Source organism: Narcine bancroftii, chromosome 1, assembly GCF_036971445.1.
Source record: "Narcine bancroftii isolate sNarBan1 chromosome 1, sNarBan1.hap1, whole genome shotgun sequence".
NCBI lineage: Eukaryota > Metazoa > Chordata > Chondrichthyes > Torpediniformes > Narcinidae > Narcine > Narcine bancroftii.
Genome location: NC_091469.1, coordinates 87,898,824 through 87,919,653, shown reverse-complemented (window position 1 = coordinate 87,919,653; position 20,830 = coordinate 87,898,824). Strand labels below are relative to the sequence as shown.

The 20,830-nt window shown below is 42.2% G+C and overlaps 1 protein-coding gene across 18 annotated transcripts in view; it reads left to right on the top strand.

Moving 5' to 3' along the window:
- LOC138760976 (astrotactin-2-like) overlaps positions 1–20,830 on the top strand; it is a 1,981,947-nt gene that overhangs the window by 1,415,237 nt on the left and 545,880 nt on the right. For all 18 annotated transcript variants that reach the window (XM_069932424.1, XM_069932434.1, XM_069932420.1 and 15 more), the window contains one exon: positions 15,247–15,380. In XM_069932424.1, the coding sequence (XP_069788525.1) occupies positions 15,247–15,380 (134 nt within the window). The remainder of the gene's footprint in view (positions 1–15,246; positions 15,381–20,830) is intronic.

Sequence of the window (20,830 nt, the reverse complement as noted above, 5' to 3'; positions counted from 1 at the left end):
GAACAATTAAGTTTTCGTGGATCAACTTTTGTCCTTTCCCAGTTATCATTCCTCGCTCTTTCCAAATCTTTCCAAAGGTGTGCAGTACACCAAAAGCAGACTTTGAGTCGGTATAGATTGTGCCCACCTTTCCCTCAAAACCCTGGAGAGCTCTACAGAGGGCATATAATTCACAGGATTGTGCTGACCAATGACCGGGAAGATGACTGGCTTCAATCACAACTCCTTCATTCCCATCCACTATACCCGCTATAACGAATGCCATCAATGCAGCGGGAAGATCCATCAATAAACCATCTTTCACCCTCCCGTAAAGGTTCATCACTTAAATCATCTTTAATTTTTGTCTGTAAATCGATCACTTCTAAACATACATGCTCTAAATCATTGGGGACCGTATCAGAATCTGGAGAAACCAAGAAGGCGGCTGGATTCTGTTCTTTGTTCATAATCAGTGTCAAATCATCCCTATCCATGAGAATCGCTTCATACTGTAAAATTCTAGAATCAGTAAGCCACCTTCCAACATGTTGTAAGAGAATGGTGCGGACTGTGTGAGGGGTATGAACTAACATCGGGGCACCAAACGTAATCTTTCATCCTTCTTTGACTAAAATAGCAGTGGCTGCAATTGCTTGCACACATTCTGGCCAACCACGACAAACTGGATCTAAAATTTTTGACAGAAAGGCAACAGGTTGTCTAAAGCCTGCCCTCTCTTGCGTTAATACTCCCATGGCCACACCGTCTTTCGCATTGGTATATAGATCAAATGGCGTATATAGATCAAATGGCTTATTTAGGTCGGGTAAAGCCAAAACTGGGGCACTAATAAGACGCTGTTTCACTAAGGTAAAATCTTTAATCTCCTCTTCCGTCCAGACAACAGTTTCACCCCCTAGAGTCGCAAGTTTATCATAAAGAAATTTGACCAGGCTAGAATAATTCTCAATCCAAATTCTACAGTATCCCACTAAACCAAGGAATTTTCTAAGTTCTCGAGCACTCTTTGGAGGTAGGATCTGCAGAATACCGCATGTTCTCTCTGGACTTATCTTCCTAATTCCTTGACTAACCAGATGACCCAAGTATTTAACTTCAGATTGAACAAATTGTAACTTTGATTCGCTCACCCTAGAAAATTCAGAAATTCAAGTGTATTGTTTAACCACATCGTACGTTTTTCCCGTGATTAATAAATCATCAACATATTGTATTAATTGACAATTCTCTCTCCGAGGGGCCTCATCTAGTACCTGTTCTAAAACTTGGCCAAACAAATTTGGTGATTCTGTAAAACCCTGGGGAAGGACCGTCCACCGGTATTGATTTTTCCGTCCTGTAAAAGGATTCTCCCACTCAAATGTAAACATATCCCTACTGTCTATTGCCAACGGACAGGTCCAGAAGGCATCTTTGAGGTCAATTACACTAAACCACTTACTATGGGGATCAATTTTACCCATTATCGTACAGGGGTTTGGTACAACCGGATGATGGGTGAGAATGATTTTTAACTCCCTGAAATCCTGCACTAATCGTTAGGTACTGTCTGGTTTTTTGGAGAGGTAAAATTTGGGTATTAAAAGGTGACATACAAGGTGCGAGTATACCATCTTTCACCAATTGGTCAATTACTGGCTGCAGCCCCTTTCGGCCAGCCATAGGAATTGGATACAGTTTTTGTCTAATTACTTGGTCAGGGTCTTTTAAAGTAACTTGCAGGGGAGGAACATCTCATCCTCCTCTATTGCCTCTTTTTGTCCATACTCTAGGATTTATTAGTTCCCGATCCTCCTCTGTTAGTACATAAAATTGAACCCGATACCTGATCCCTGTGGTCTAGTACCGACAGCCAATTGGTCTTGTAAATCTTGTCCCAACAGGCAAACTCCAGCTTGGGGAACTAGTAAAATATCCTCTGTTATTATCTTTTCTCCCATTTATATCCTTGCATTCTTTAGTATAGGGACCGTAAAATCTCTTCCTCCCACTCCCGAAATCATCACTGTCCCTTCAGTTTTAACACCCTTGGGCTGTTGTAAAATACTAGACCGGGCTGCTCCAGAATCTACTAGAAAAGTCATCTCGTCACCGTGGGGTCCTATGCTTAAATTTAATAATGGTTCTCCATGCAGCCCCACGGTGTGCATTGACTGAGAACCGTGACCCCCCCCCCCACCCTATTCATAATCTGCCTCCATCAATGCACAAGATCGTGTCTCCCTGGCTCGCATTGGGCATTCCCTATTAAAGTGTCCCTCCTTTTTACAATAATAGCAAACTAATGCTCCTGTTTCCCAATTTCTACCAGGGTCTCCAAGGGGTCCTGGGGATAGTCATCGTCCCCAGAATTCTCCTCTACTCCTGCCTCTGCTCTGGTCTCTACTTCCCCACCCCTGGCACTCCTCCCAATGTCCAGGAGCTGGCACACAGCTCCTAACATTTCCCTGCTGTCCCTCCACAACTTCCTTGACTGCCTGCATCCAAATCTTAGCATTTCCTTTCTGTTTATCTTCAGACCTCTGGACATATGCCCTTTGTGTGATCTGTAAAAGCTGTGTTATTCCCTGTTCATGCCAATTCTGTCTTTTGTAATTTCTTCCTGATATCTGGGGCTGAATTAGTAACAAAGCCTGTTAATACCAACTGTTCACCTGCTGGGGATCCTATATCCAACCCCCCATATTGCTGTATGGCCACTTGCAATCTATTCAGAAATGCAGAGGGGGTCTCCTCAGGACCTTGGGGAACTTCAAATGCCTTCTTAAAGTTCTGTCCTTTTGGAACAGACTCCTTCATTCCTTTAATTAGATTAATCCTGTACTCATCCATTGGCATGCAACCATCATTAGTAGTCTTATCCCAATTTGGGTTTACCAGGGGAAATTTAGCTTCTCCAGGTATCACCTCCGGTCCCCCTTGGTGATCCCTATCCCAGACTCTAATCCCTGCCTGGCGAATCATTCCACGCTCATCCAAACTAAACAGAGTCTTAAAGGTAGACATTAATTCATCCCAGATATATATGTTAGGTCCCAAAAATTGATCTAATTGTTCTGCACATTCCTGAGGGTCTTCTATCAGAGAGGTAATTTCTTTCTTAAAATTGCACACCTCTGTACTGGTCAGAGGCACATTTACGAACCCGAGATCCCCCACATCTACTCCCAAGGTAACCTCTCGTAAAGGTCTCATCCAGTTAATTTCTGGCTTATCCCCTCCTCTATGATGTTCTGAATGACCCTCATAATCAAAGTCTCCTCCCTCTCATGTCAAGTGAGGCAGTAATCTTGTACTCTGTAAGCGGGTCATCATACCACCCCTACTTTCTTTTTCTTTCTCTAATTGTGGAGGAAGAGGGGAAGGTGAAAAAGGGTAAAGTGTAGGTGAGAGGGGGAAGATAGGAGCCGGCACAGGGGGAGCATAATGTGGAGGAAGGGAATGTAACACATCCCATCCTTGTATTTCAGGGGCAGAGGGTTCCTCATCCTTCTTTTTGCATTCCTTTTCGCTCAAAATCATTTGATCAAACGATCCACTGAGCCAACAGGCTGCATATTCTCTGCTCTCGGTATTTCCTCCTTGATTTGGCAGAGCCAGATGTTCAATGCCTGTGACACAACCAGTCCTCGTCAGATCCGAACTTTGGCCAATATATCGAACTCCCTTTTATCGGATTCTTAACCCATTCCTGATAGCAATACCTGACCATGGTCTGTTTATCTTTCGCACGGGTTTTCCCCGCACCCCAATCAGATAACATTAATCCTAATGGACTATGTTTAGGTATCTGATCTTCCCGTCCTTCTCCAGGACTGTTTCCCTTGCTACTTACTCCTCCCATACTAGCAGGTAAATAAATTCCTCTTAACGGGATGCAGTAGCTATTCCTAGCGTGCTTCCTTAACGTCCTCCAGTCGTTTGTTCTCAATGCTTCTTCTCGGATATCACTCGCTTCGTCCACTGACCAGTCACCCTTCGTCTGGGAGCCCAGCTGAATCAGCCGGGGTGCAACTACCACCGTCGTCGGACACTCTGTCAGTGGAGGGAGTGGGATCCCGGACGAGCCCCCATTTGTGAGAAACAGAAGTACCTTCACAGATTTTGCTTGAGACAAAAATTGAGAACAAAGAATATTTATTGTACAATAGTGCGAAGTTGGGTGCTTCCCCTTACCATGGGAATACACACATATACTGGGGCTCACCAACTTTTATACAGTTCATTTTAGTGTAGAGGTACCCTTCTCCCCCCCCCCACCCCCCACCCCCCACCCCTAACATTCTTCTGCCTCCTGGATTGGTTTGGCATTTGGTAATTCTGTCTGCCTACCTGCAGTTTCTGTAAACTTGAAAGACCATGGGGTATCCTGTCTGGGTCCCATCATGTAATTGTCCTTATTCATGAATCTGCCTTTGTTCTTATTCACACATCTCAACCCCCAGGACATACTAATCCTATATGCAGAATTTGCTAAATTCTTTCTATCACTACAAGACCCTTATTCTATTATTCTTGCGTAACCCTTCCTCACACTCTTATCGGAATTCATCCCTACTCAGCACTTACTTAACTTCCTCTAGTCTAATATTGCTTATTTCATTCATACTAGATTTACTTCCTATATTCTATTATCTCTCACACATATATGTAGTATGTGTAAATTTAAGAAAAGTTCTTTGGTTCACAGTTCAATTTCACTTCTTCCAAGTTTTCTGATTGCAGGCAATTTTTATACTGTGCACAGAATTTAACATATTAAGAGTACATTGAGGGACAAAATTGGTCCCCTAGAGCAGTGGGTCTCAACCTTTTTCTTTCCACTCACATTCCACTTTAAGAATTCCCTATGCCATTGGTGCTCTGTGATTAGTAAGGGATTGCTAAGGTGGTATGTGGGTGGAAAGGAAAAAAAGTTGTAAACCTCTGTTTTAATTGTACCTAATTGACTTGTTACATGCACAGTTTCATAACTCCAAAGGAAATGGGCCAATGACCATTTTTCTCAAGCAAAATATTTCCATAACAATTGGGTCGAGAGCAGTGATTCTTAATCTTCCCTTCCCACACACAAACCACCTTAAGCAATCCTTTACTATCCACAGAGCACTGATGGCACAGGGATTAAAGTGGTATGCGAGTGAAAAGAAAAAGGTTGAGAGTGCCCGACAGGATCAATGCTCAACCATGTGTGTGGATCCTCATGAAATGAGAGCTTGAAAAGTTTTTTTTTGCATCAGTATTTACTTGGGAAACTGCCATCGTGCATATGGATAGAAGAGAAAAAGTAAAAGTCATAAAACTTAAGGAGATGGGGGAGAAAGGGGTGATTTGGTGCCTCACAGCAAATAAAGGAAGACAAACCCCTGGGCAAGATATCTCCCTTGGAACTTGAGGGAGACAAATGTTGAAATTGCAAGGGCCCTGACAGATATATTCAAAATCTCCTTAGGCATGAGAGAAGTTCTGGAGAATTCGAGAGTAGCTCATGTGGTCCTTCTGTTTAAGAAAGGCTCTAAAAGTAAATCAAATAACTTTGGGCTGGTGAGCTTGATGCCAGTAGTACAGTAGATAAATTATTGTAAGGAGTTTCAGAGAGATAGAATATAGGAATTGGACATCCATGGGCTAATTACAGTCAGCATTACTTCATGTGTGGTAGGTGATGTTTAATGAATTTTGTAGAGATTTTTTTTCAAGGAAGGTAGATGAAGGAAAGGCTGTGGATATTGTCTACATGGACTTTGGGGTGAGTTCAGAAGGTTAAGACACTAGGTATACATGGAAGGGTTTTAAACTATTTGAAATTGACTATTTGGGATAAAATGGTGGTAGTGGATGTTTTGCTTCTCAGACTGGAGGCCTGTGATGAGGGATCTGTGTGAGGGCTATTGTTTGTTGTCTATATCAATGATCTGGAGGTTAGTGGTAAATTGGATCAGCAAGTTTGCTGATGACACAAAGATAAGAGGTGTAGTTATAGAATGGGAGCAGGATATTGGGACTAGCTGAACAATGGTTGACACAGTAGAAGGGCCAAATGACCTATTGTGCTACAGCATTCTATGGATATGCAACAAAGAACTACATAATTAATATGCATAACCAAATATCATGGTGCCCTGAAATTAGGGGCTATGTATAAAAAGTGCTATAATTTGACATTTTCAAACCAATACACTTTTTAAATAAAATGTGGAATATCCACTCTAATCACGTGAATTGTTTGATTACAATTTTAAAACTGGAGCACAGGCAAATAAAGGAAAAATGTCTTTGTCCCAAACTGTATATTCCTACCAAAAACTTGAACCCTCCTACTGTGTAACTCTTTATTTTTCTTTCATCCATGTGCCTCTTGAATAAATACCCCACATGTTTCAGTCTCTACCACCACCACTGGGAAGATATTCCAGGCACCCACAACTCTGTGCTTAAAAAGTTACCCCTGATGTCTCTCCTAAACATTCCTCCTTCACTTTGTACAGATGTCTTCTGGTATTTTATTCTCGCCATGAGGTGGGGGGTGGGGGGTGGGGGGTGGGGGGTGGGGGGAAATAAGGGTGAGAATAACAAATCTCCCTTATCTATGCCTCTCAGAATCTTGTAGGGATTAGGTTGCCTCTCATCCTTCTGTACTCCAGAGAGAAAAGTCTTAGCTCTGTTAACCTTGTCTGAGAAGACTTGTTTTCCAATGGAAACAACATCCTCGCAAATCTTCTCTGCACCCTTTCTATAAGCTTCCATATGCTTCTGATAATGAGGTGACCAGAACTGACTACAATATTCCAAGTGTAATCTCATGAGATTTGTAGAGTTGCAACATGGCCTCTTGACTCCTGAACTCAATCTCTGACTTGTGAAGCCCAGCAACCCATTGGCTGCCTTAAGTATCTTATTAACCTGCAGAAAATGCTTCCATTATTATTATTTGCCCAAAGAATTAAAAACCTAACAGTTATGACAAGAGCCTGATCTTCTTCCTGGAACTGGTTAGTATCACTTTCATCACTGGTAAAATTCAGGTCTCTGATTTGAAGGAAAGAATCCTGAACATTGCTAGCTGCAAGTCTTTGGACAGATGGTCTGTTGGATTCTTCATGGACTCTAGCATGAAACCCACACATTGGCAGATTTGCCAGTACTTGGCCTGGGAGTTCTACCTGCAGAACATACACCAGATTAACATGGACCAATTCCAGCAAGTACATTGTTTTCAATTAAAAGCAACCACAAGGTATAGAAATGTTGGTAGAGTTTAAGAGTCTGATGCTGGAAGAGTGGCAGCTGTTACTGAACCTGGTGGTATGAGGTCTGTGGCACCTATACATCTTTCTCGATGGTAGCAGTGAGAACAGATCTATTTATAATGGAAATCTGAAATCAAATCAGAAAATACTCTGGATACTTATCAAACCAGGCAGTACCCGTGAAGAGAAAAATGGAGCCAATGTTTCTGGTTGATTACTCTTTCAATTGTTTTCATGCTGCTGGCCTCAGTCATTGTGTCATACAGCACAGAAATTGGCTTTATGGCTCCAATAGCCAATGGCCAATAGCCAATTTGAGCCAGCACCACCATTTATCGGATCATAGCTTTCTCTTTCAATAACCAATCCCAACCTTGTCCTCATAACCCTCAACTCCCCTGCCCACAAAAGCCTTAACCAACTCTCTCAAAATCTATCCAGCGAATCCACCCCCACTACCCTCTGTAACAATGCATTCCACAGATCCACAACTCTCTGGGTAAAAAAAATTCTCTTAATTTCTGTCTTAAATGGCCTTCCCTGTATTCTTAAAGTATGCCCTCTAGTCCTAGTCTCTCCCATCATTGGGAACATGTACTCTGATTTCACCCTGTCAAGCCATTTGATAATCCTAAATAGCTCAATCTTGTCTCCCCACATCCTTCTCAACTCCATAGCATATAATCACAGTCTTTCTAATCTATCCATGTATGTCAATCCTGCTATCTCAGGAACTAACCTTGTAAATCTGTGCTGCACTCCCTCTATAATAAGTATGTTCTTTTTTTAAATATGGGGACCAGAACTGGATTCAATACTCCAGGTGAGGTCTCACCAGGGCCCTGTACAACTGCAGGAGGGCTTCTCTACTCCTATACTCCAATACCCTCTTTATGAAAGCCAACATATCATTCACCACCTTCACTGGTTGCTGAACCTGCATGCTAGCTTTCAATGACTGGTAAACAAGTTTGCCCAGATCCCTTTGCATTACCCCGCTCCCCAGCTTAACTCCATTTAAATAATATTCTGCTCTCTTGTTTCTGTCTCCAAAATGGACAACCTCACATTTTCTCACATTAAACTTCATCTGCCATCTTTCTGTCCACTCTCCTAAACTATCCAAGTCCCCTTGCAATTTCCTGACATCCTCCTCGCTCTTTACACTACCACCCCAATTTAGTGTCATCTGCAAATTTGCATTTGTAGTTATTAATCCCTTATCCAAATATTTTACATAAATGATAAACAACTGAGGACCCAACACCGACCCCTGTGGGACCCCACTCATCACATCCTACCATCCAGAAAATGACCTATTTATCCCAACCCTTTGTTTCCTATTTCTCAACCAATTATCTATCCATGACAGAACCCTACCCCCGATAACATGCTCCTTGATTTTGCTAACTAGCTTCCTGTATGGGACCTTATCAAAGGCTTTCTGGAAGTCCAAGTACACCACATCCACTGGCTCTCCTTGTTACATCCTTGAATTTCAGGAGATTAGTCAAGCAAAATTTTTCTTTAAGGAACCCATGTTGATTAGCGCTGATACTATTATTCCTTCCTAAGTGTTCTGCTATTTCTCCTTTAATGATGGATTCCAATATCTTCCCCACCACCTACATCAGGCTGACTGGTCTATAATTTCCTGTTCTCCCTCTCCCTCTCCCTCTCCCTCTCCCTCTCCCTCTCCCTCTCCCTCTCCCTCTCCCTCTCCCTCTCATCAGTCACTCTCCAGTCTGCAGGCACTTCCCCCGAATCTAAAGAACTTTGGAAAATGTCGACCAGTTCTTCCACAATTTCCAGAGCAATCTCTCTAAGCTCCCTGGGATTCAGCCCATCAGGCCCAGGGGACTTATCAAGCCCCCATTTTAACAATTTGCTCACAACCACCTGTTTCTGGATCTGAATATCCATCAGATTCTGTTTCCTTGGGTAATTTCACCAAGTCCCTAGACACTGCTTGACCCCTACCCCTTATCTGATCATAACCTATATCCTCCTTGGTGAAAACAGATGCAAAGTATTTGTTAAATTCCTCAGCCATCTCCATGTTCCCATTGATAATTTCACCTTTTCTCTGTTTTTAAGGGCCCAATTTTGGCCCTAACCAATTTCTTGCTTTTTACATCACTTGCCAATTTGCTCTCGTACATCATTTTCCCCTCCTGAATGATTTTCTTAGTTTCTCTTTTTTTTAAAGGCTTCCCAATCCTCTAACCTCTCATTCTGTTTTGCCATCTTGTACTTATTTCTTTTAGACCTGATACTGCACTTGATCTCCTTTGTCAACCACAGCTGCCATTTACTCTTCTTGGAGCCTTTCCTCCTCTTTGGAATGAATATATTCTGAATCCTGTGAAAAATGTCAAGAAATACCTGCCATTTTTGCCCAGTTGTCCTCCCAGCTAGAATGTCCTTCCATTTTGTTTTGGCTAGCTCCTCCCTCCTAGCTATAGAATTACTCTGATTCAGCTGTAGCACTAATGTTTCTGAATTCCTTTTCTCCCTTTCCATCTGCAGATTAAAAGTAATCATTCTGTGGACACTATTACCTAATGGCACACCGACCTCAAGGTCCCACATTAACTCCACGTCATTGCACAGTATCAAGTCCAGAATTGACTCTCCCCAGTAGGTTCCATTACAAGCTGCTCCAAGAATGTATTTCTAAGGCATTGTATAAACTCACTCTCTAGTTTTCCCACACCTTCTTGATTTTCCCAGTCCACTTGCAAGTTGAAGTCACCCATATCTACTGAATCACTACCACTCTGACATGCCATTCTTAATTATTTATACTGATTCCCACATCAGAGCCACTGTTCGGTGGTCTGTTTATGACCCCCATTATGGTTCTTTTGCCTTTGCAATTTCTCAACTCTATCCAAACAGGCTCTACTCCACCTGATTCAATGTCTTTCCAGTGCCTGAATTTCATTCTTCACCAACAGAGCTACCCCACCTCTTCTACCTGACTTTCTGTCTTTTTGATAGGACGTATACCCTGGAACATTAATTTCCCAATCCTGTCCCTCCTCCAGCCATGTCTCTGTTACTCTGATAACATCATATCCTCCAATGTCCATTTGCACCTCAAGCTCATTCATTTTATTCCTTGCACTCCCATGCATTCATATACAGTACCTTGAAACTGTACCACCTTGCTCTCTCCAATTTGCTGCCTGACGCCTTCTCTGAAACTCTCCTATCCCTCTTTGCTCCCTCTGGCTTTGAGATTTCAGTCTATCAGAGCTACCCCTATCAGTCTGGTTCCCCTCCTCCTACCAATTCAGTTTAAAACCTATCCAACAGCATTGTTAAACCTTAATGCAAGTATATTGGCCCCCTTTGGATTCAGGTGCAACCCATCCTTCCTGTAGAGGTCATGTCTCCCCCAGAAGAGATCCCAATGTTCCATGAACCTGAAACCTTGCACCCTGCACCATTCCTCCAGCCATGGATTTAACTTCCTAATTTTTATTTATTTTTTGCCCTGTCTCGCATGCAGCACAGGTAGCAACCCTGAGATTATGACCTTGGAGGTCCTGCTTTTTAATCTCTGTCCTAGCTCATGGCACTCCCTCTTCAGGATCTCCTCCCTCAATTTGTCTGTCATTGGTACCCATGTGTACTAGGACATCCGACTGCTCACACATTCCTCTCAGAAAACCATGAACCCTGTCTGAGATATCCCACACTCTGGCTCCTGGGAGGCAACATACCATGCGGGACTACTTGTCAGGCATGCAGAACCTTCTGTCTGCTCCCCTGATGGAGTCCCCAATGACCACCTTGTCCTTCCTCCAATTCTGCACTGCTGGCTTCCGTGATCCAACCTCAGACTGCCCATCACCCCCAACATCATCCAATACAATATGTTTGTTGCTAAGAGGAGTAGCCACTGGAGTGCTCTCAACTGACTGAGCAACTTTCCTTCCAGCTTTGACAGTAGTCCACTTACCTGCCTCCGCACCCCCCCCCCCCCAATATGGGTGTAACCACCTGCTTGAAAATCATGTCAATAACTTCTTCACTTTCCCTAATAAGCCCCAGATCATCAAGTTGCAACAACAGTTCCTTAATTTTATCCTTTAACAGTTGTGTCCTAGTACACCCTTTGCACGCATGCCCTCTGGGGAGGGTTAAAGGGCTTCTCACTTGCCTCCTTGCTTTCCCTGATGAGCTGTTAGTCCTCAAGCTGGAGTTCCAAACCCTGGTTTCTAAAGAACTTCACCTTGTTGCACTTGGCACAGACATGGCCACTTGGGAGGGAGGAACTCTCCCATGGTTCCCACATCTGGCAACATGAGCAGAGTATTAACCCCATAGGCGAGTCTCCACCCTTTAATGTAAACTCGCCTATGAAGAGTAAATAGGAAAGCCCACCTTTCTCCTCTCCTGCTTTTGCCGAAGCCTGATGAGCCAAAGCCAACCTTCCAATACCCCTTCAGATGAATTGCATTTACTCTGCCAATAATTGCAACATCCAGTGGATTTGGAGCTCAACCAATAGTCTTTTGAATTCTTGGCATTTCAAATGCAGATCAAGATACTTCCTGAATTTTGAGTGCACTCACTTCCATGACCACTCAGGTGCTGCATCCTTGAACATCTTCAGCATTTTCAGTTTATCATTATCAAGTTCCAGTTTATCATCTGATTGTACAATTATAACACAATGAAACAGCATTCTCCAGTCCTCAGTGCAAAAACATACATGCACACTTACAGGCAAATGATGTGCATGTAGCATATACATAAATGTTGCTTAATAAATAGTAGTCTCAGAGTTTGTATGAGCAGTTTATTCAGTTATTCAGCAATCTTACTGCTCATGGGAAGAAGCTGTTTCTTTGAAGTATAGTAATGTCTCCTCATTGATACAGCCTTGCATTCAGTGAGTTGTGCACCTTTTCCTGTCTGAGCTACAGATTTGTGCAGAATTGCTTCAGCCTCTGTCGATTGTTGTCCGAAACAATTAAAATATAAAATGCTATTCATGAAATACAAAGCATGAATCTTGATGCATCTTAAACAATGGCGTGTATAATCTCACATGACTTTAGATTCTGCCACTGCAGTTGGTTGGAGAATAGAGTAATTGAATCAACATTAAAATTGCACTGTGTTTAATGGCCTGGAGTTGTCTGAACCTGTTCAAGAGATGTCCAACTTCACTTCATTGATTCCTTTCTGTCAGGATGTTTTCTGATTTCTCCACATCTATTTGCCTCATTAGACGAGTACCAAAATATATTTAGGCACAACACTGTACATTTTCTGGACTCCAGAACCCTCCTGCCCCCCTCACCCCCACAATGAGCTAATGTTACCAGTTCCATAGGAAAGCATTGCTACTTTTTGCTCTCCTATGGAATTGTGATTCACATTGTCTGAAGAGGACGCAGTTATTGAGGACCCCTTCCACTCCGCACACAGCATCTTTCAGCCGCTCCCATCAGGAAAGCGACACAGAAGTATCAAAATCAGGACCAGTACCACCAGAGTGAGGAGCAGCTTCCTGCAGGTGGTGAGAATGTTGAACGGCCAAAAGAACTGCTCACACTAACCATCTGAGACTCTTGTATTTACTAAACAATATTTATTTATATATCTCAATACTTGTCCTGCATACATATTGTTTGTATATGTGCGTTGAGAACTGGAGAATGCTGACATGATGGGTTGTATTTATGCAATCAGATGACCATAAAGTTGACTTAATTTAAAATCACGTGGATTCATGTAAAACATCATTTTGTTTTCAGGTGGGCAATTGCTCTCCTTCAATTCTTCCAACCCACTTCCCACACCTCTCAACCTTGTGACTCACATTGGCATGTTTAACAAAATTGTCACTCTTTTTCCAAACAAGACTAGTCACCAAGTACTTATCTCTATCTTCTTCTTTGGCTTGGCTTCGCAGATGAAGATTTATGGAGGGGGTAAAAAGTCCACGTCAGCTGCAGGCTCGTTTGTGGCTGACAAGTCCGATGCGGGACAGGCAGACACAGTTGCAGCGGTGGCAGGGGAAAATTGGTTGGTTGGGGTTGGGTGTTGGGTTTTTCCTCCTTTGCCTTTTGTCAGTGAGGTGGGCTCTGCGGTCTTCTTCAAAGGAGGTTGCTGCCCGCCAAACTGTGAGGCGCCAAGATGCACGGTTTGAGGCGTTATCAGCCCACTGGCGGTGGTCAATGTGGCAGGCACCAAGAGATTTCTTTAGGCAGTCCTTGTACCTTTTCTTTGGTGCACCTCTGTCACGGTGGCCAGTGGAGAGCTCGCCATATAACACGATCTTGGGAAGACGATGGTCCTCCATTCTGGAGACGTGACCCATCCAATATCTCTATACAATATCTCTATACAATAGCAATAATCTCATGAAATATTTTCAGGTATCTATTCAGTTTCTTAATAAGTTGTTAAGCAGCATTTGTGAATATGTTGCAATTCCTCTTGTCAATCAGTACAATTATTCTGTATATTCATACAAAGTAGTAGATCAATACAAATTGTAGCAGAATTTCAATTTAAAAGTAGTTTGTTTGTATCTACCAAAGCTTCATTGTTCTGGAAAGACCACACTGTAGCATGATTAAATTTAAAGAGATCACCATCAAAATGAGGTTTGTTTCTGTAAGCAGAGCCAACATGCGGACCGACTCCTTTCTACTTTGTGATTAAAGGAATACTCATTTTAGTTGGACACCATTCATCTGCCTGGTTGCCCCTTTGTAATCTATAGCATACAAGTGAATCAATTCCTAGTGTTTTTCAACAGCAATGTTGGCAAAATCTGAAAAATTAAAAATAAATTAACATCATTACTCCCCTTGTGGTGATTTACACTGAACACTTTTAAGTTCCTGTGCATATTGCTCATGGTGCTTTTATGGAGAGCAGTGTGGCCGGAGTCATCAGCTGGATATGGAATTCATGAGGTGAGTTTTGCAGTGTGAAGAAGACTGTAGGCTTGCCCCAAAAAGTAGTAGGGGTCCTGCAGAATAAATTGCAGTGCAGGAATTGACTAAAAATTCCTGTACTTTCCTTTTTGGACTGTCCAGCTAATGGCAAATTTCATTGATTGTGCTGTTAAATGCCTACAGTCTTAAAAACCCTCCCTGTGTGTTCTCACCATTGAATTTCTGCCCCTTCACCATCTCCATTCACTTTATTACAAAAGTAGGTACACACATGTAGAGATGTTCAGCAGGATTAAGCATTGATTGAACACCAATATTGTAGTTTTGGATGAAACATTTTGTGCCCAACTATTTTGGCCCTTTAGGAAAATCAGGATTTGTTTGCCAAATAATCTGAAAGGCTTTCATTAAAACAAGATTCTTTGAGGAGGTATGACTCCTTGATCAGCACAAAGGTTGCAAAGTGCACATTTCCATTATCAATTAAACTCCCAAGATGATAACTTACCAATGCCTTTATTTACACATAAACCTCAGTCTAAAATGAAATATGTACAGGATTGTTTGCTGCAATTATTCTTCACTTCAATTTTTTTGCGTTTACTTTGAAGTTTACAAATAATAAGTCAGAATATCCCCCTTAATTCGGAGGTAATGTGACATCAGTCTGATTGAAGGAAATGTGCTTTGATTATGCTTGTCAGGCAATTTTATTTCAACTAAAATTAATAATGCACCAAGAAACCAAAGTCCAAAAAAGAAAGCTTATTGTTACCAGTTTTGAAAATGATGAGTAATGTTAGTTGGAGTTTTGAAATGGATATGATTCAAGATACTATTGTTTTTTTTTTGTTTGGGATGAATTACAGTAAAAACCCTTGGCATCCAGCACCTATGGAAATTGGTAGATACTGAATAAGTACATTTTCTGGTTGCTTGAGTTTGCTTGTATGTTTTCAGGTCAACGTTGCTTCTGCTGTAATGTTACATTTCAGTAAATGAAATTGCAGGCGACTACACAGCATAACTGGATTTGACTCTATCTTCCTGTGATTGATTTGCAGGCCTTCAAGACTGCACTCATGAGCTCCTATTGGTGCTTGGGGAAAGGTGATGTCATTGATGACTGGTGCAGATGTGACCTGAGTGCATTTGATGAGGATGGACTGCCAAGCTGCAGCCCATTACCCCAGCCTGTGTATGTATCTTAATCACAGCAATAATTACACAGAAAACTAGGAGAGACACATCAGTATCTTTGTTATATAAACTATACTGTTTGACCTGCTGAGTTTCTCCATATTGTTTTTACTTCAACCATGGTCTCTGCAAACTTTTGTGTGTTACCAAAGACTCTTCAGGGCAGACAGCATCATCAGATTGGAATGGTCAGACAGTGTTTCAGGTCAGGAGCCTTTGTCGATATCTGCTGAAGATTCTAGCAAGTGAAGTTCTTGTGTTCTTCTAGTTTACAATAGAAATGACTTTTGAACAAGGTTTAACTGACACTACAGATCCTGGTGGTTATAAAGGTTCAGAAATACCACTACTGTCTGAGCAGTCTGGACTAATAGCTACACTTTAAGGGCATATTATACAATTTAATGCTTTTTTAAACCAAAAATCATGAAACATTATAGTGACCCTTTGGCCCAAAATGTTGCACTGACCAATGCAAACCTAATCCACAACAATCTAGTCCTTCCCTACCTCACACCCATAATCCTCCATTTTTCTTGTGTCCCTGTGCCTATCTAAGGGCATTTTTACTCAAACTTCAGAATAGCCACATCTGCGTCAGGTGCACCGAGATGCAGTTCCTTAAGGACCGAGTTGGGGAACTGGAGCTGCAACTTGAGGACCTACGGCTGGTAAGGGAGAGTGAGGAGTTGATAGATTCAACTTTCAGGGACATTTACCCCAAGACCAGATGTGTCAGGTAAGTGGGTAACTGTCAGGGGAGGGAAGAAAAATACCAGGAAAATGGAGAACACACCTGTGAATATTCCTCTCAGTAACAGGTATATTTTGTTGGATGCTGTTGAGGGAGATGACCTGACAGAAGCTGGCAGCAGTGACCAGGTTGCTGGCACTGAGCCTGGCATGGTGGACCAAAAGGTAAAGAGGAATGCAGTGGTCATTGGGGACTCCATTGTCAGAAATACAGACAGGAGATTCTGTGAGCCAGATAGATATGCCCGCATGGTGTGCTGCCTCCCTGGTAGAAGGGTGCGGGATATCTCAAATCGGGTCCAGGGTATTCTAAAAGGGGAAGGCGAACAGCCTGATGTCTTGGTACATGTGGGTACCAATGACATAGATAAAAAGGAGGAAATACTGAAAAAGGATTACAGAGAGCGAGGACAGAAACTAAGAAATAGGACAGCCAGAGTGGTGATCTCTGGTTTGCTACCTGTGCCAAGTGCAACTGAGGACAAAAATGGAAGGTTAAGAAAAATGAATGTGTGGCTGAGGGGCTGGTGTAAAGGACAGGGTTTTGGCTTCTTGGATCATTGGGATCTCTTTTGGGGAAGGCATGACCTCTACAAGAAGGATGGGTTACACCTAAACCCAAAAGGGGTCAATATATTGGCAGCTAGGCTTGGTACAGCCGTCGGGTGCGGTTTAAACTAATTTGGCAGGGGGGTGGGAACCTGTATGATGGGGCAAAGGACAGAAAAGATAAAACAGGAAAAGTTAGGTTAGGCAGCGAAAGTAAAAAATCAGAAAGAGCAAGGAGGGTGAAAAATGCAAATCTGAAGGCTTTATATCTTAATGCAAGAAGCATTCGGAACAAGGTAGATGAATTAGCTGTGGAAATTGAGATAAAAAAATATGATTTGATTGGGATTACAGAAACATGGCTGCAGGGTGGGCAAGCCTGGGAACTTAACATCCCGGGGTATACGATATTTAGGAGGGATCGGCAAGAAAGAAAGGGGGGTGGGGTGAGAGAAGGGACCGACACGATTGACAGAAAGGATATCAACTCGGAAGATGCAGAATCTATATGGGTAGAACTGAGGAATAGCAAGGGGCGGAAAACGCTAGTGAGGGTGGTATATAGGCCTCCAAATAGTAGTGTCGAGGTGAGGGAAGGCATTAAAAGAGAAATTAGAAAAGCGTGCAATAAGGGAACAGCTGTCATCATGGGAGACTTTAATTTGCATATAGATTGGACTAGCCAAATTAGTAAAAATACTGAGGAGGAGGAATTCCTTGAATGTTTACAGGACGGTTATCTAGACCAATATGTCGAGGAACCAACTCGGGAGCAGGACATTTTAGATTGGGTATTATGCAATGATAAGGGGCTAATCAACAATCTTGTTGTACGAGGCCCTTTGGGTAGGAGTGATCACAATATGATCGAATTCTCACTCGACATGGAGAGTGATGAAATTAAAACCGAGACTAAGGACCTGAATTTAAATAAAGGGAATTATGATGGTATGAGATGGGAGTTGAGTAAGATTGATTGGGTGGTGTTTATGGGGGAGTTGACTGTGGATAGACAATGGAAAGCATTCACATTTCTAATGGAGAAATTGCAAAAATCATTTATACCGGTTTGACATAAAAATAAACCAAAAAAGGTGACTCAACCATGGATAACAAGGGAAATTAGAGACCGTATTAGGTCCAAAGAGAGAGCATATCAATTGGCCAAAAAAGTACCACAACCGAAGACTGGGAGTAGTTCAAGATGCACCAAAGGAGGACAAAGGGATTAATCAAGAGAGCAAAAAGAAATTACGAAAGTAAGCTTGCAGCAAATATAAAAACCAACTGCAAAAGCTTTTATAAACATGTCAAGAGGAAAAGATTGGTGAAATCCAGAGTAGGTCCTTTACAGTCAGAATCGGGGGAATATATAATGGGGAATAAGAAAATGGCAGACCAATTAAATTCTTACTTTAGTTCTGCTTTTACAAGAGAGGATACAAATAACCTCCCAAGGATGTTGGGAAACATAGAGACTAATGCAAAGGAGGAACTGAAAGAAATCAGTATCTCTAAGGACATGGTCTTGGGGAAATTGATGGGATTGAAGGCAGATAAATCCCAAGTGCCTGATAATCTACATCCTAGGGTACTTAAGGAAGTGGCCATTCAGATAGCAGTGTTTTAAGAATTATTTTCCAGAACTCGATAGACTCAGGATCAGTACCCATGGATTGGAGGGTAGCTAATGTTACCCCACTATTTAAAAAGGGGGGTAGAGAAAAAGCAGGGAATTATAGGCCAGTGAGCCTTACATCAGTAGTGGGCAAAATGATGGAATCCATTATTAAGGATGTAATAGCGGAGCATATGACTAGCAGAGAAGGGATCGGACAGAGTCAACATGGATTTACAAAAGGTAAATCGTGCTTGACAAATCTATTGGAATTCTTGAGATGGTGACAGGTAAAATAGATGGGGGAGAGCCAATGGATGTGGTGTACCTGGACTTCCAAAAGGCCTTCGTTAAGGTTCCGCATAAATGACTGGCTTCCAAAATCAAGGCTCATGGGATTGGGGGCAAAGTATTGATGTGGATTGAGAACTGGCTGGCAGGTAGAAGACAGAGTTGGGATAAATGGCTCGTTTTCTGAGTGGCAGGCGGTGACCAGTGGGGTGCCACAGGGATCTGTACTGGGACCCCAGCTGTTCACAATTTACATTAATGATCTGGATGAGGGGATTGGATGTAATATCTCCAAATTTGCAGATGACACTAAGATAGGAGGGGTTGTGTGCATGGAAGAGGGGGTTAGGAATCTCCAGTGTGATTTGGATAAATTGAGGGACTGGGCAGATACATGGCAAATGCACTACAATATGGATAAATGTGAGGTTATCCACTTTGGTAATACAAACCGGAGGGCAGATTACTATTTGAATGGCAATAGATTAAGAGATGGGGAAGTGCAGAGAGACCTAGGGGTACTTGTACACCAGTCTCTGAAGGCGAGCATGCAGGTACAGCAGGCAGTTAAAAAGGCAAATGTTATGTTGGCCTTCATATCAAAAAGGTTTGAGTATAGGAACAAGGATACCTTACTGCAGCTGTGCAGGGCCTTGGTGAGACTCCACCTGGAGTATTGTGTGCAGTTTTGGTCACCTTATCTAAGGAAGGATGTTCTTGCAATGGAGGGAGTGCAGAGGTGATTCACCAGGCTGATTCCTGGAATGGCAGGAATGACTTATGAGGAAAGATTGCACAAATTTGGATTGTACTCGCTGGAGTTTAGAAGATTGAGAGGGGATCTCATAGAGACATATAAAATTCTGGCAGGACTGGACAGAGTGGATGCAGATGGGATGTTTCCAATGATGGGAAAATCCAGAACCCGGGGCCATGGTTTGAGGATAATAGGCAAACCATTTAGGACTGAGATGAGGAGGAATTTCTTTACCCAGAGGGTGGTGAATCTGGAATTCATTGCCACAGAGGGCAGTAGAGACAGGTTCATTAAATATATTTAAGAGGGAATTAGATATATTTCTTCAGAATAAGGGTATTAAAGGTTACGGAGAGAAGGCGGGGACGGGGTACGGAACTTTAAGATCAGCCATGATCTCGTTGAATGGCGGAGCAGGCTCGAAGGTTCGAATGACGTGCTCCTATCTTCTATGTTTCTATCTAATTATTCTGAAAAAAGTTAGCATACTTGCCTCTGGTGTGTTCAGATTAGGGCACTTTTACACAGCCTTCCTGTGTTGCGGAGTTGGTCAGAGGGGGAATGTCTTATTCATTATTCCTGTTTCTTATGGAGTAGCTGCAGTCAGTTTACACTGCAGCCGCTCAGTAAAAATGTGTAGGGGTACGAGCATAAAAAAAATATCATCCCGACATTTTGACACTGCCGCTAGAGCGGAGATTTTCCTGAAATTTTCTGCTGTTCAGTGACTGTGTAAAAGTGCCTTGAGAGTCTTTTCAATGTCAGTATTTTTCAAGACTCCAGGCTGGCATTGCATTCCCGAATTTTTGAACTTCTGAAACTTTCCTCCACTCACTTTAAACCAATATCCTCTGGTATTTACTGTTTTTTCCTCAGGGGGGGAAAAAAAGAGCTAACTGTTCACCTGGCACTCATAATATGATACACCATGATAAAGCCATCTTAATGCCCTTTGTTTTATATTCAATCTCTTGAATGATACATATAACTTTGTTTTAAACCTCATTTCAATTTTGAGGGTGCCAAGGTAATAATTCTAAATTTTTCTTCTTAACTGTCTCAAAAATTATGTTCAATTGTTAATGTATTTTCCATATGCAAGTATGGATACTGCAGTGTCCAGCAGCTTCAGTGGGAGGAAAAGAATGGTCACTTTTCTTTTACATTTCCCCAGTATTGATAGTTTCAGCTCAAAATATTGACCACTCCTTTTCTCCCTCTGATGCCACTGAACCTGCTGAGTTTCCCCAACAGATTGTGATAATTTTAGATTCCAGCATCTGCAGGAGTGTCTGCAATAGGAAATAAAAATCTAGATTGGAAATAGAACAATGTAAAAGAGAGAAAACTACAGCACAGTGTCGCCCTTTCAGCCCACATTGATGTGCTGACCTATTTAAACCTATTCCACAACAATCTTGTTTTTTTTCCCTACCTCACACCCTCTATTTTTATTAACTGGGAAGATGAGATGGGTCAA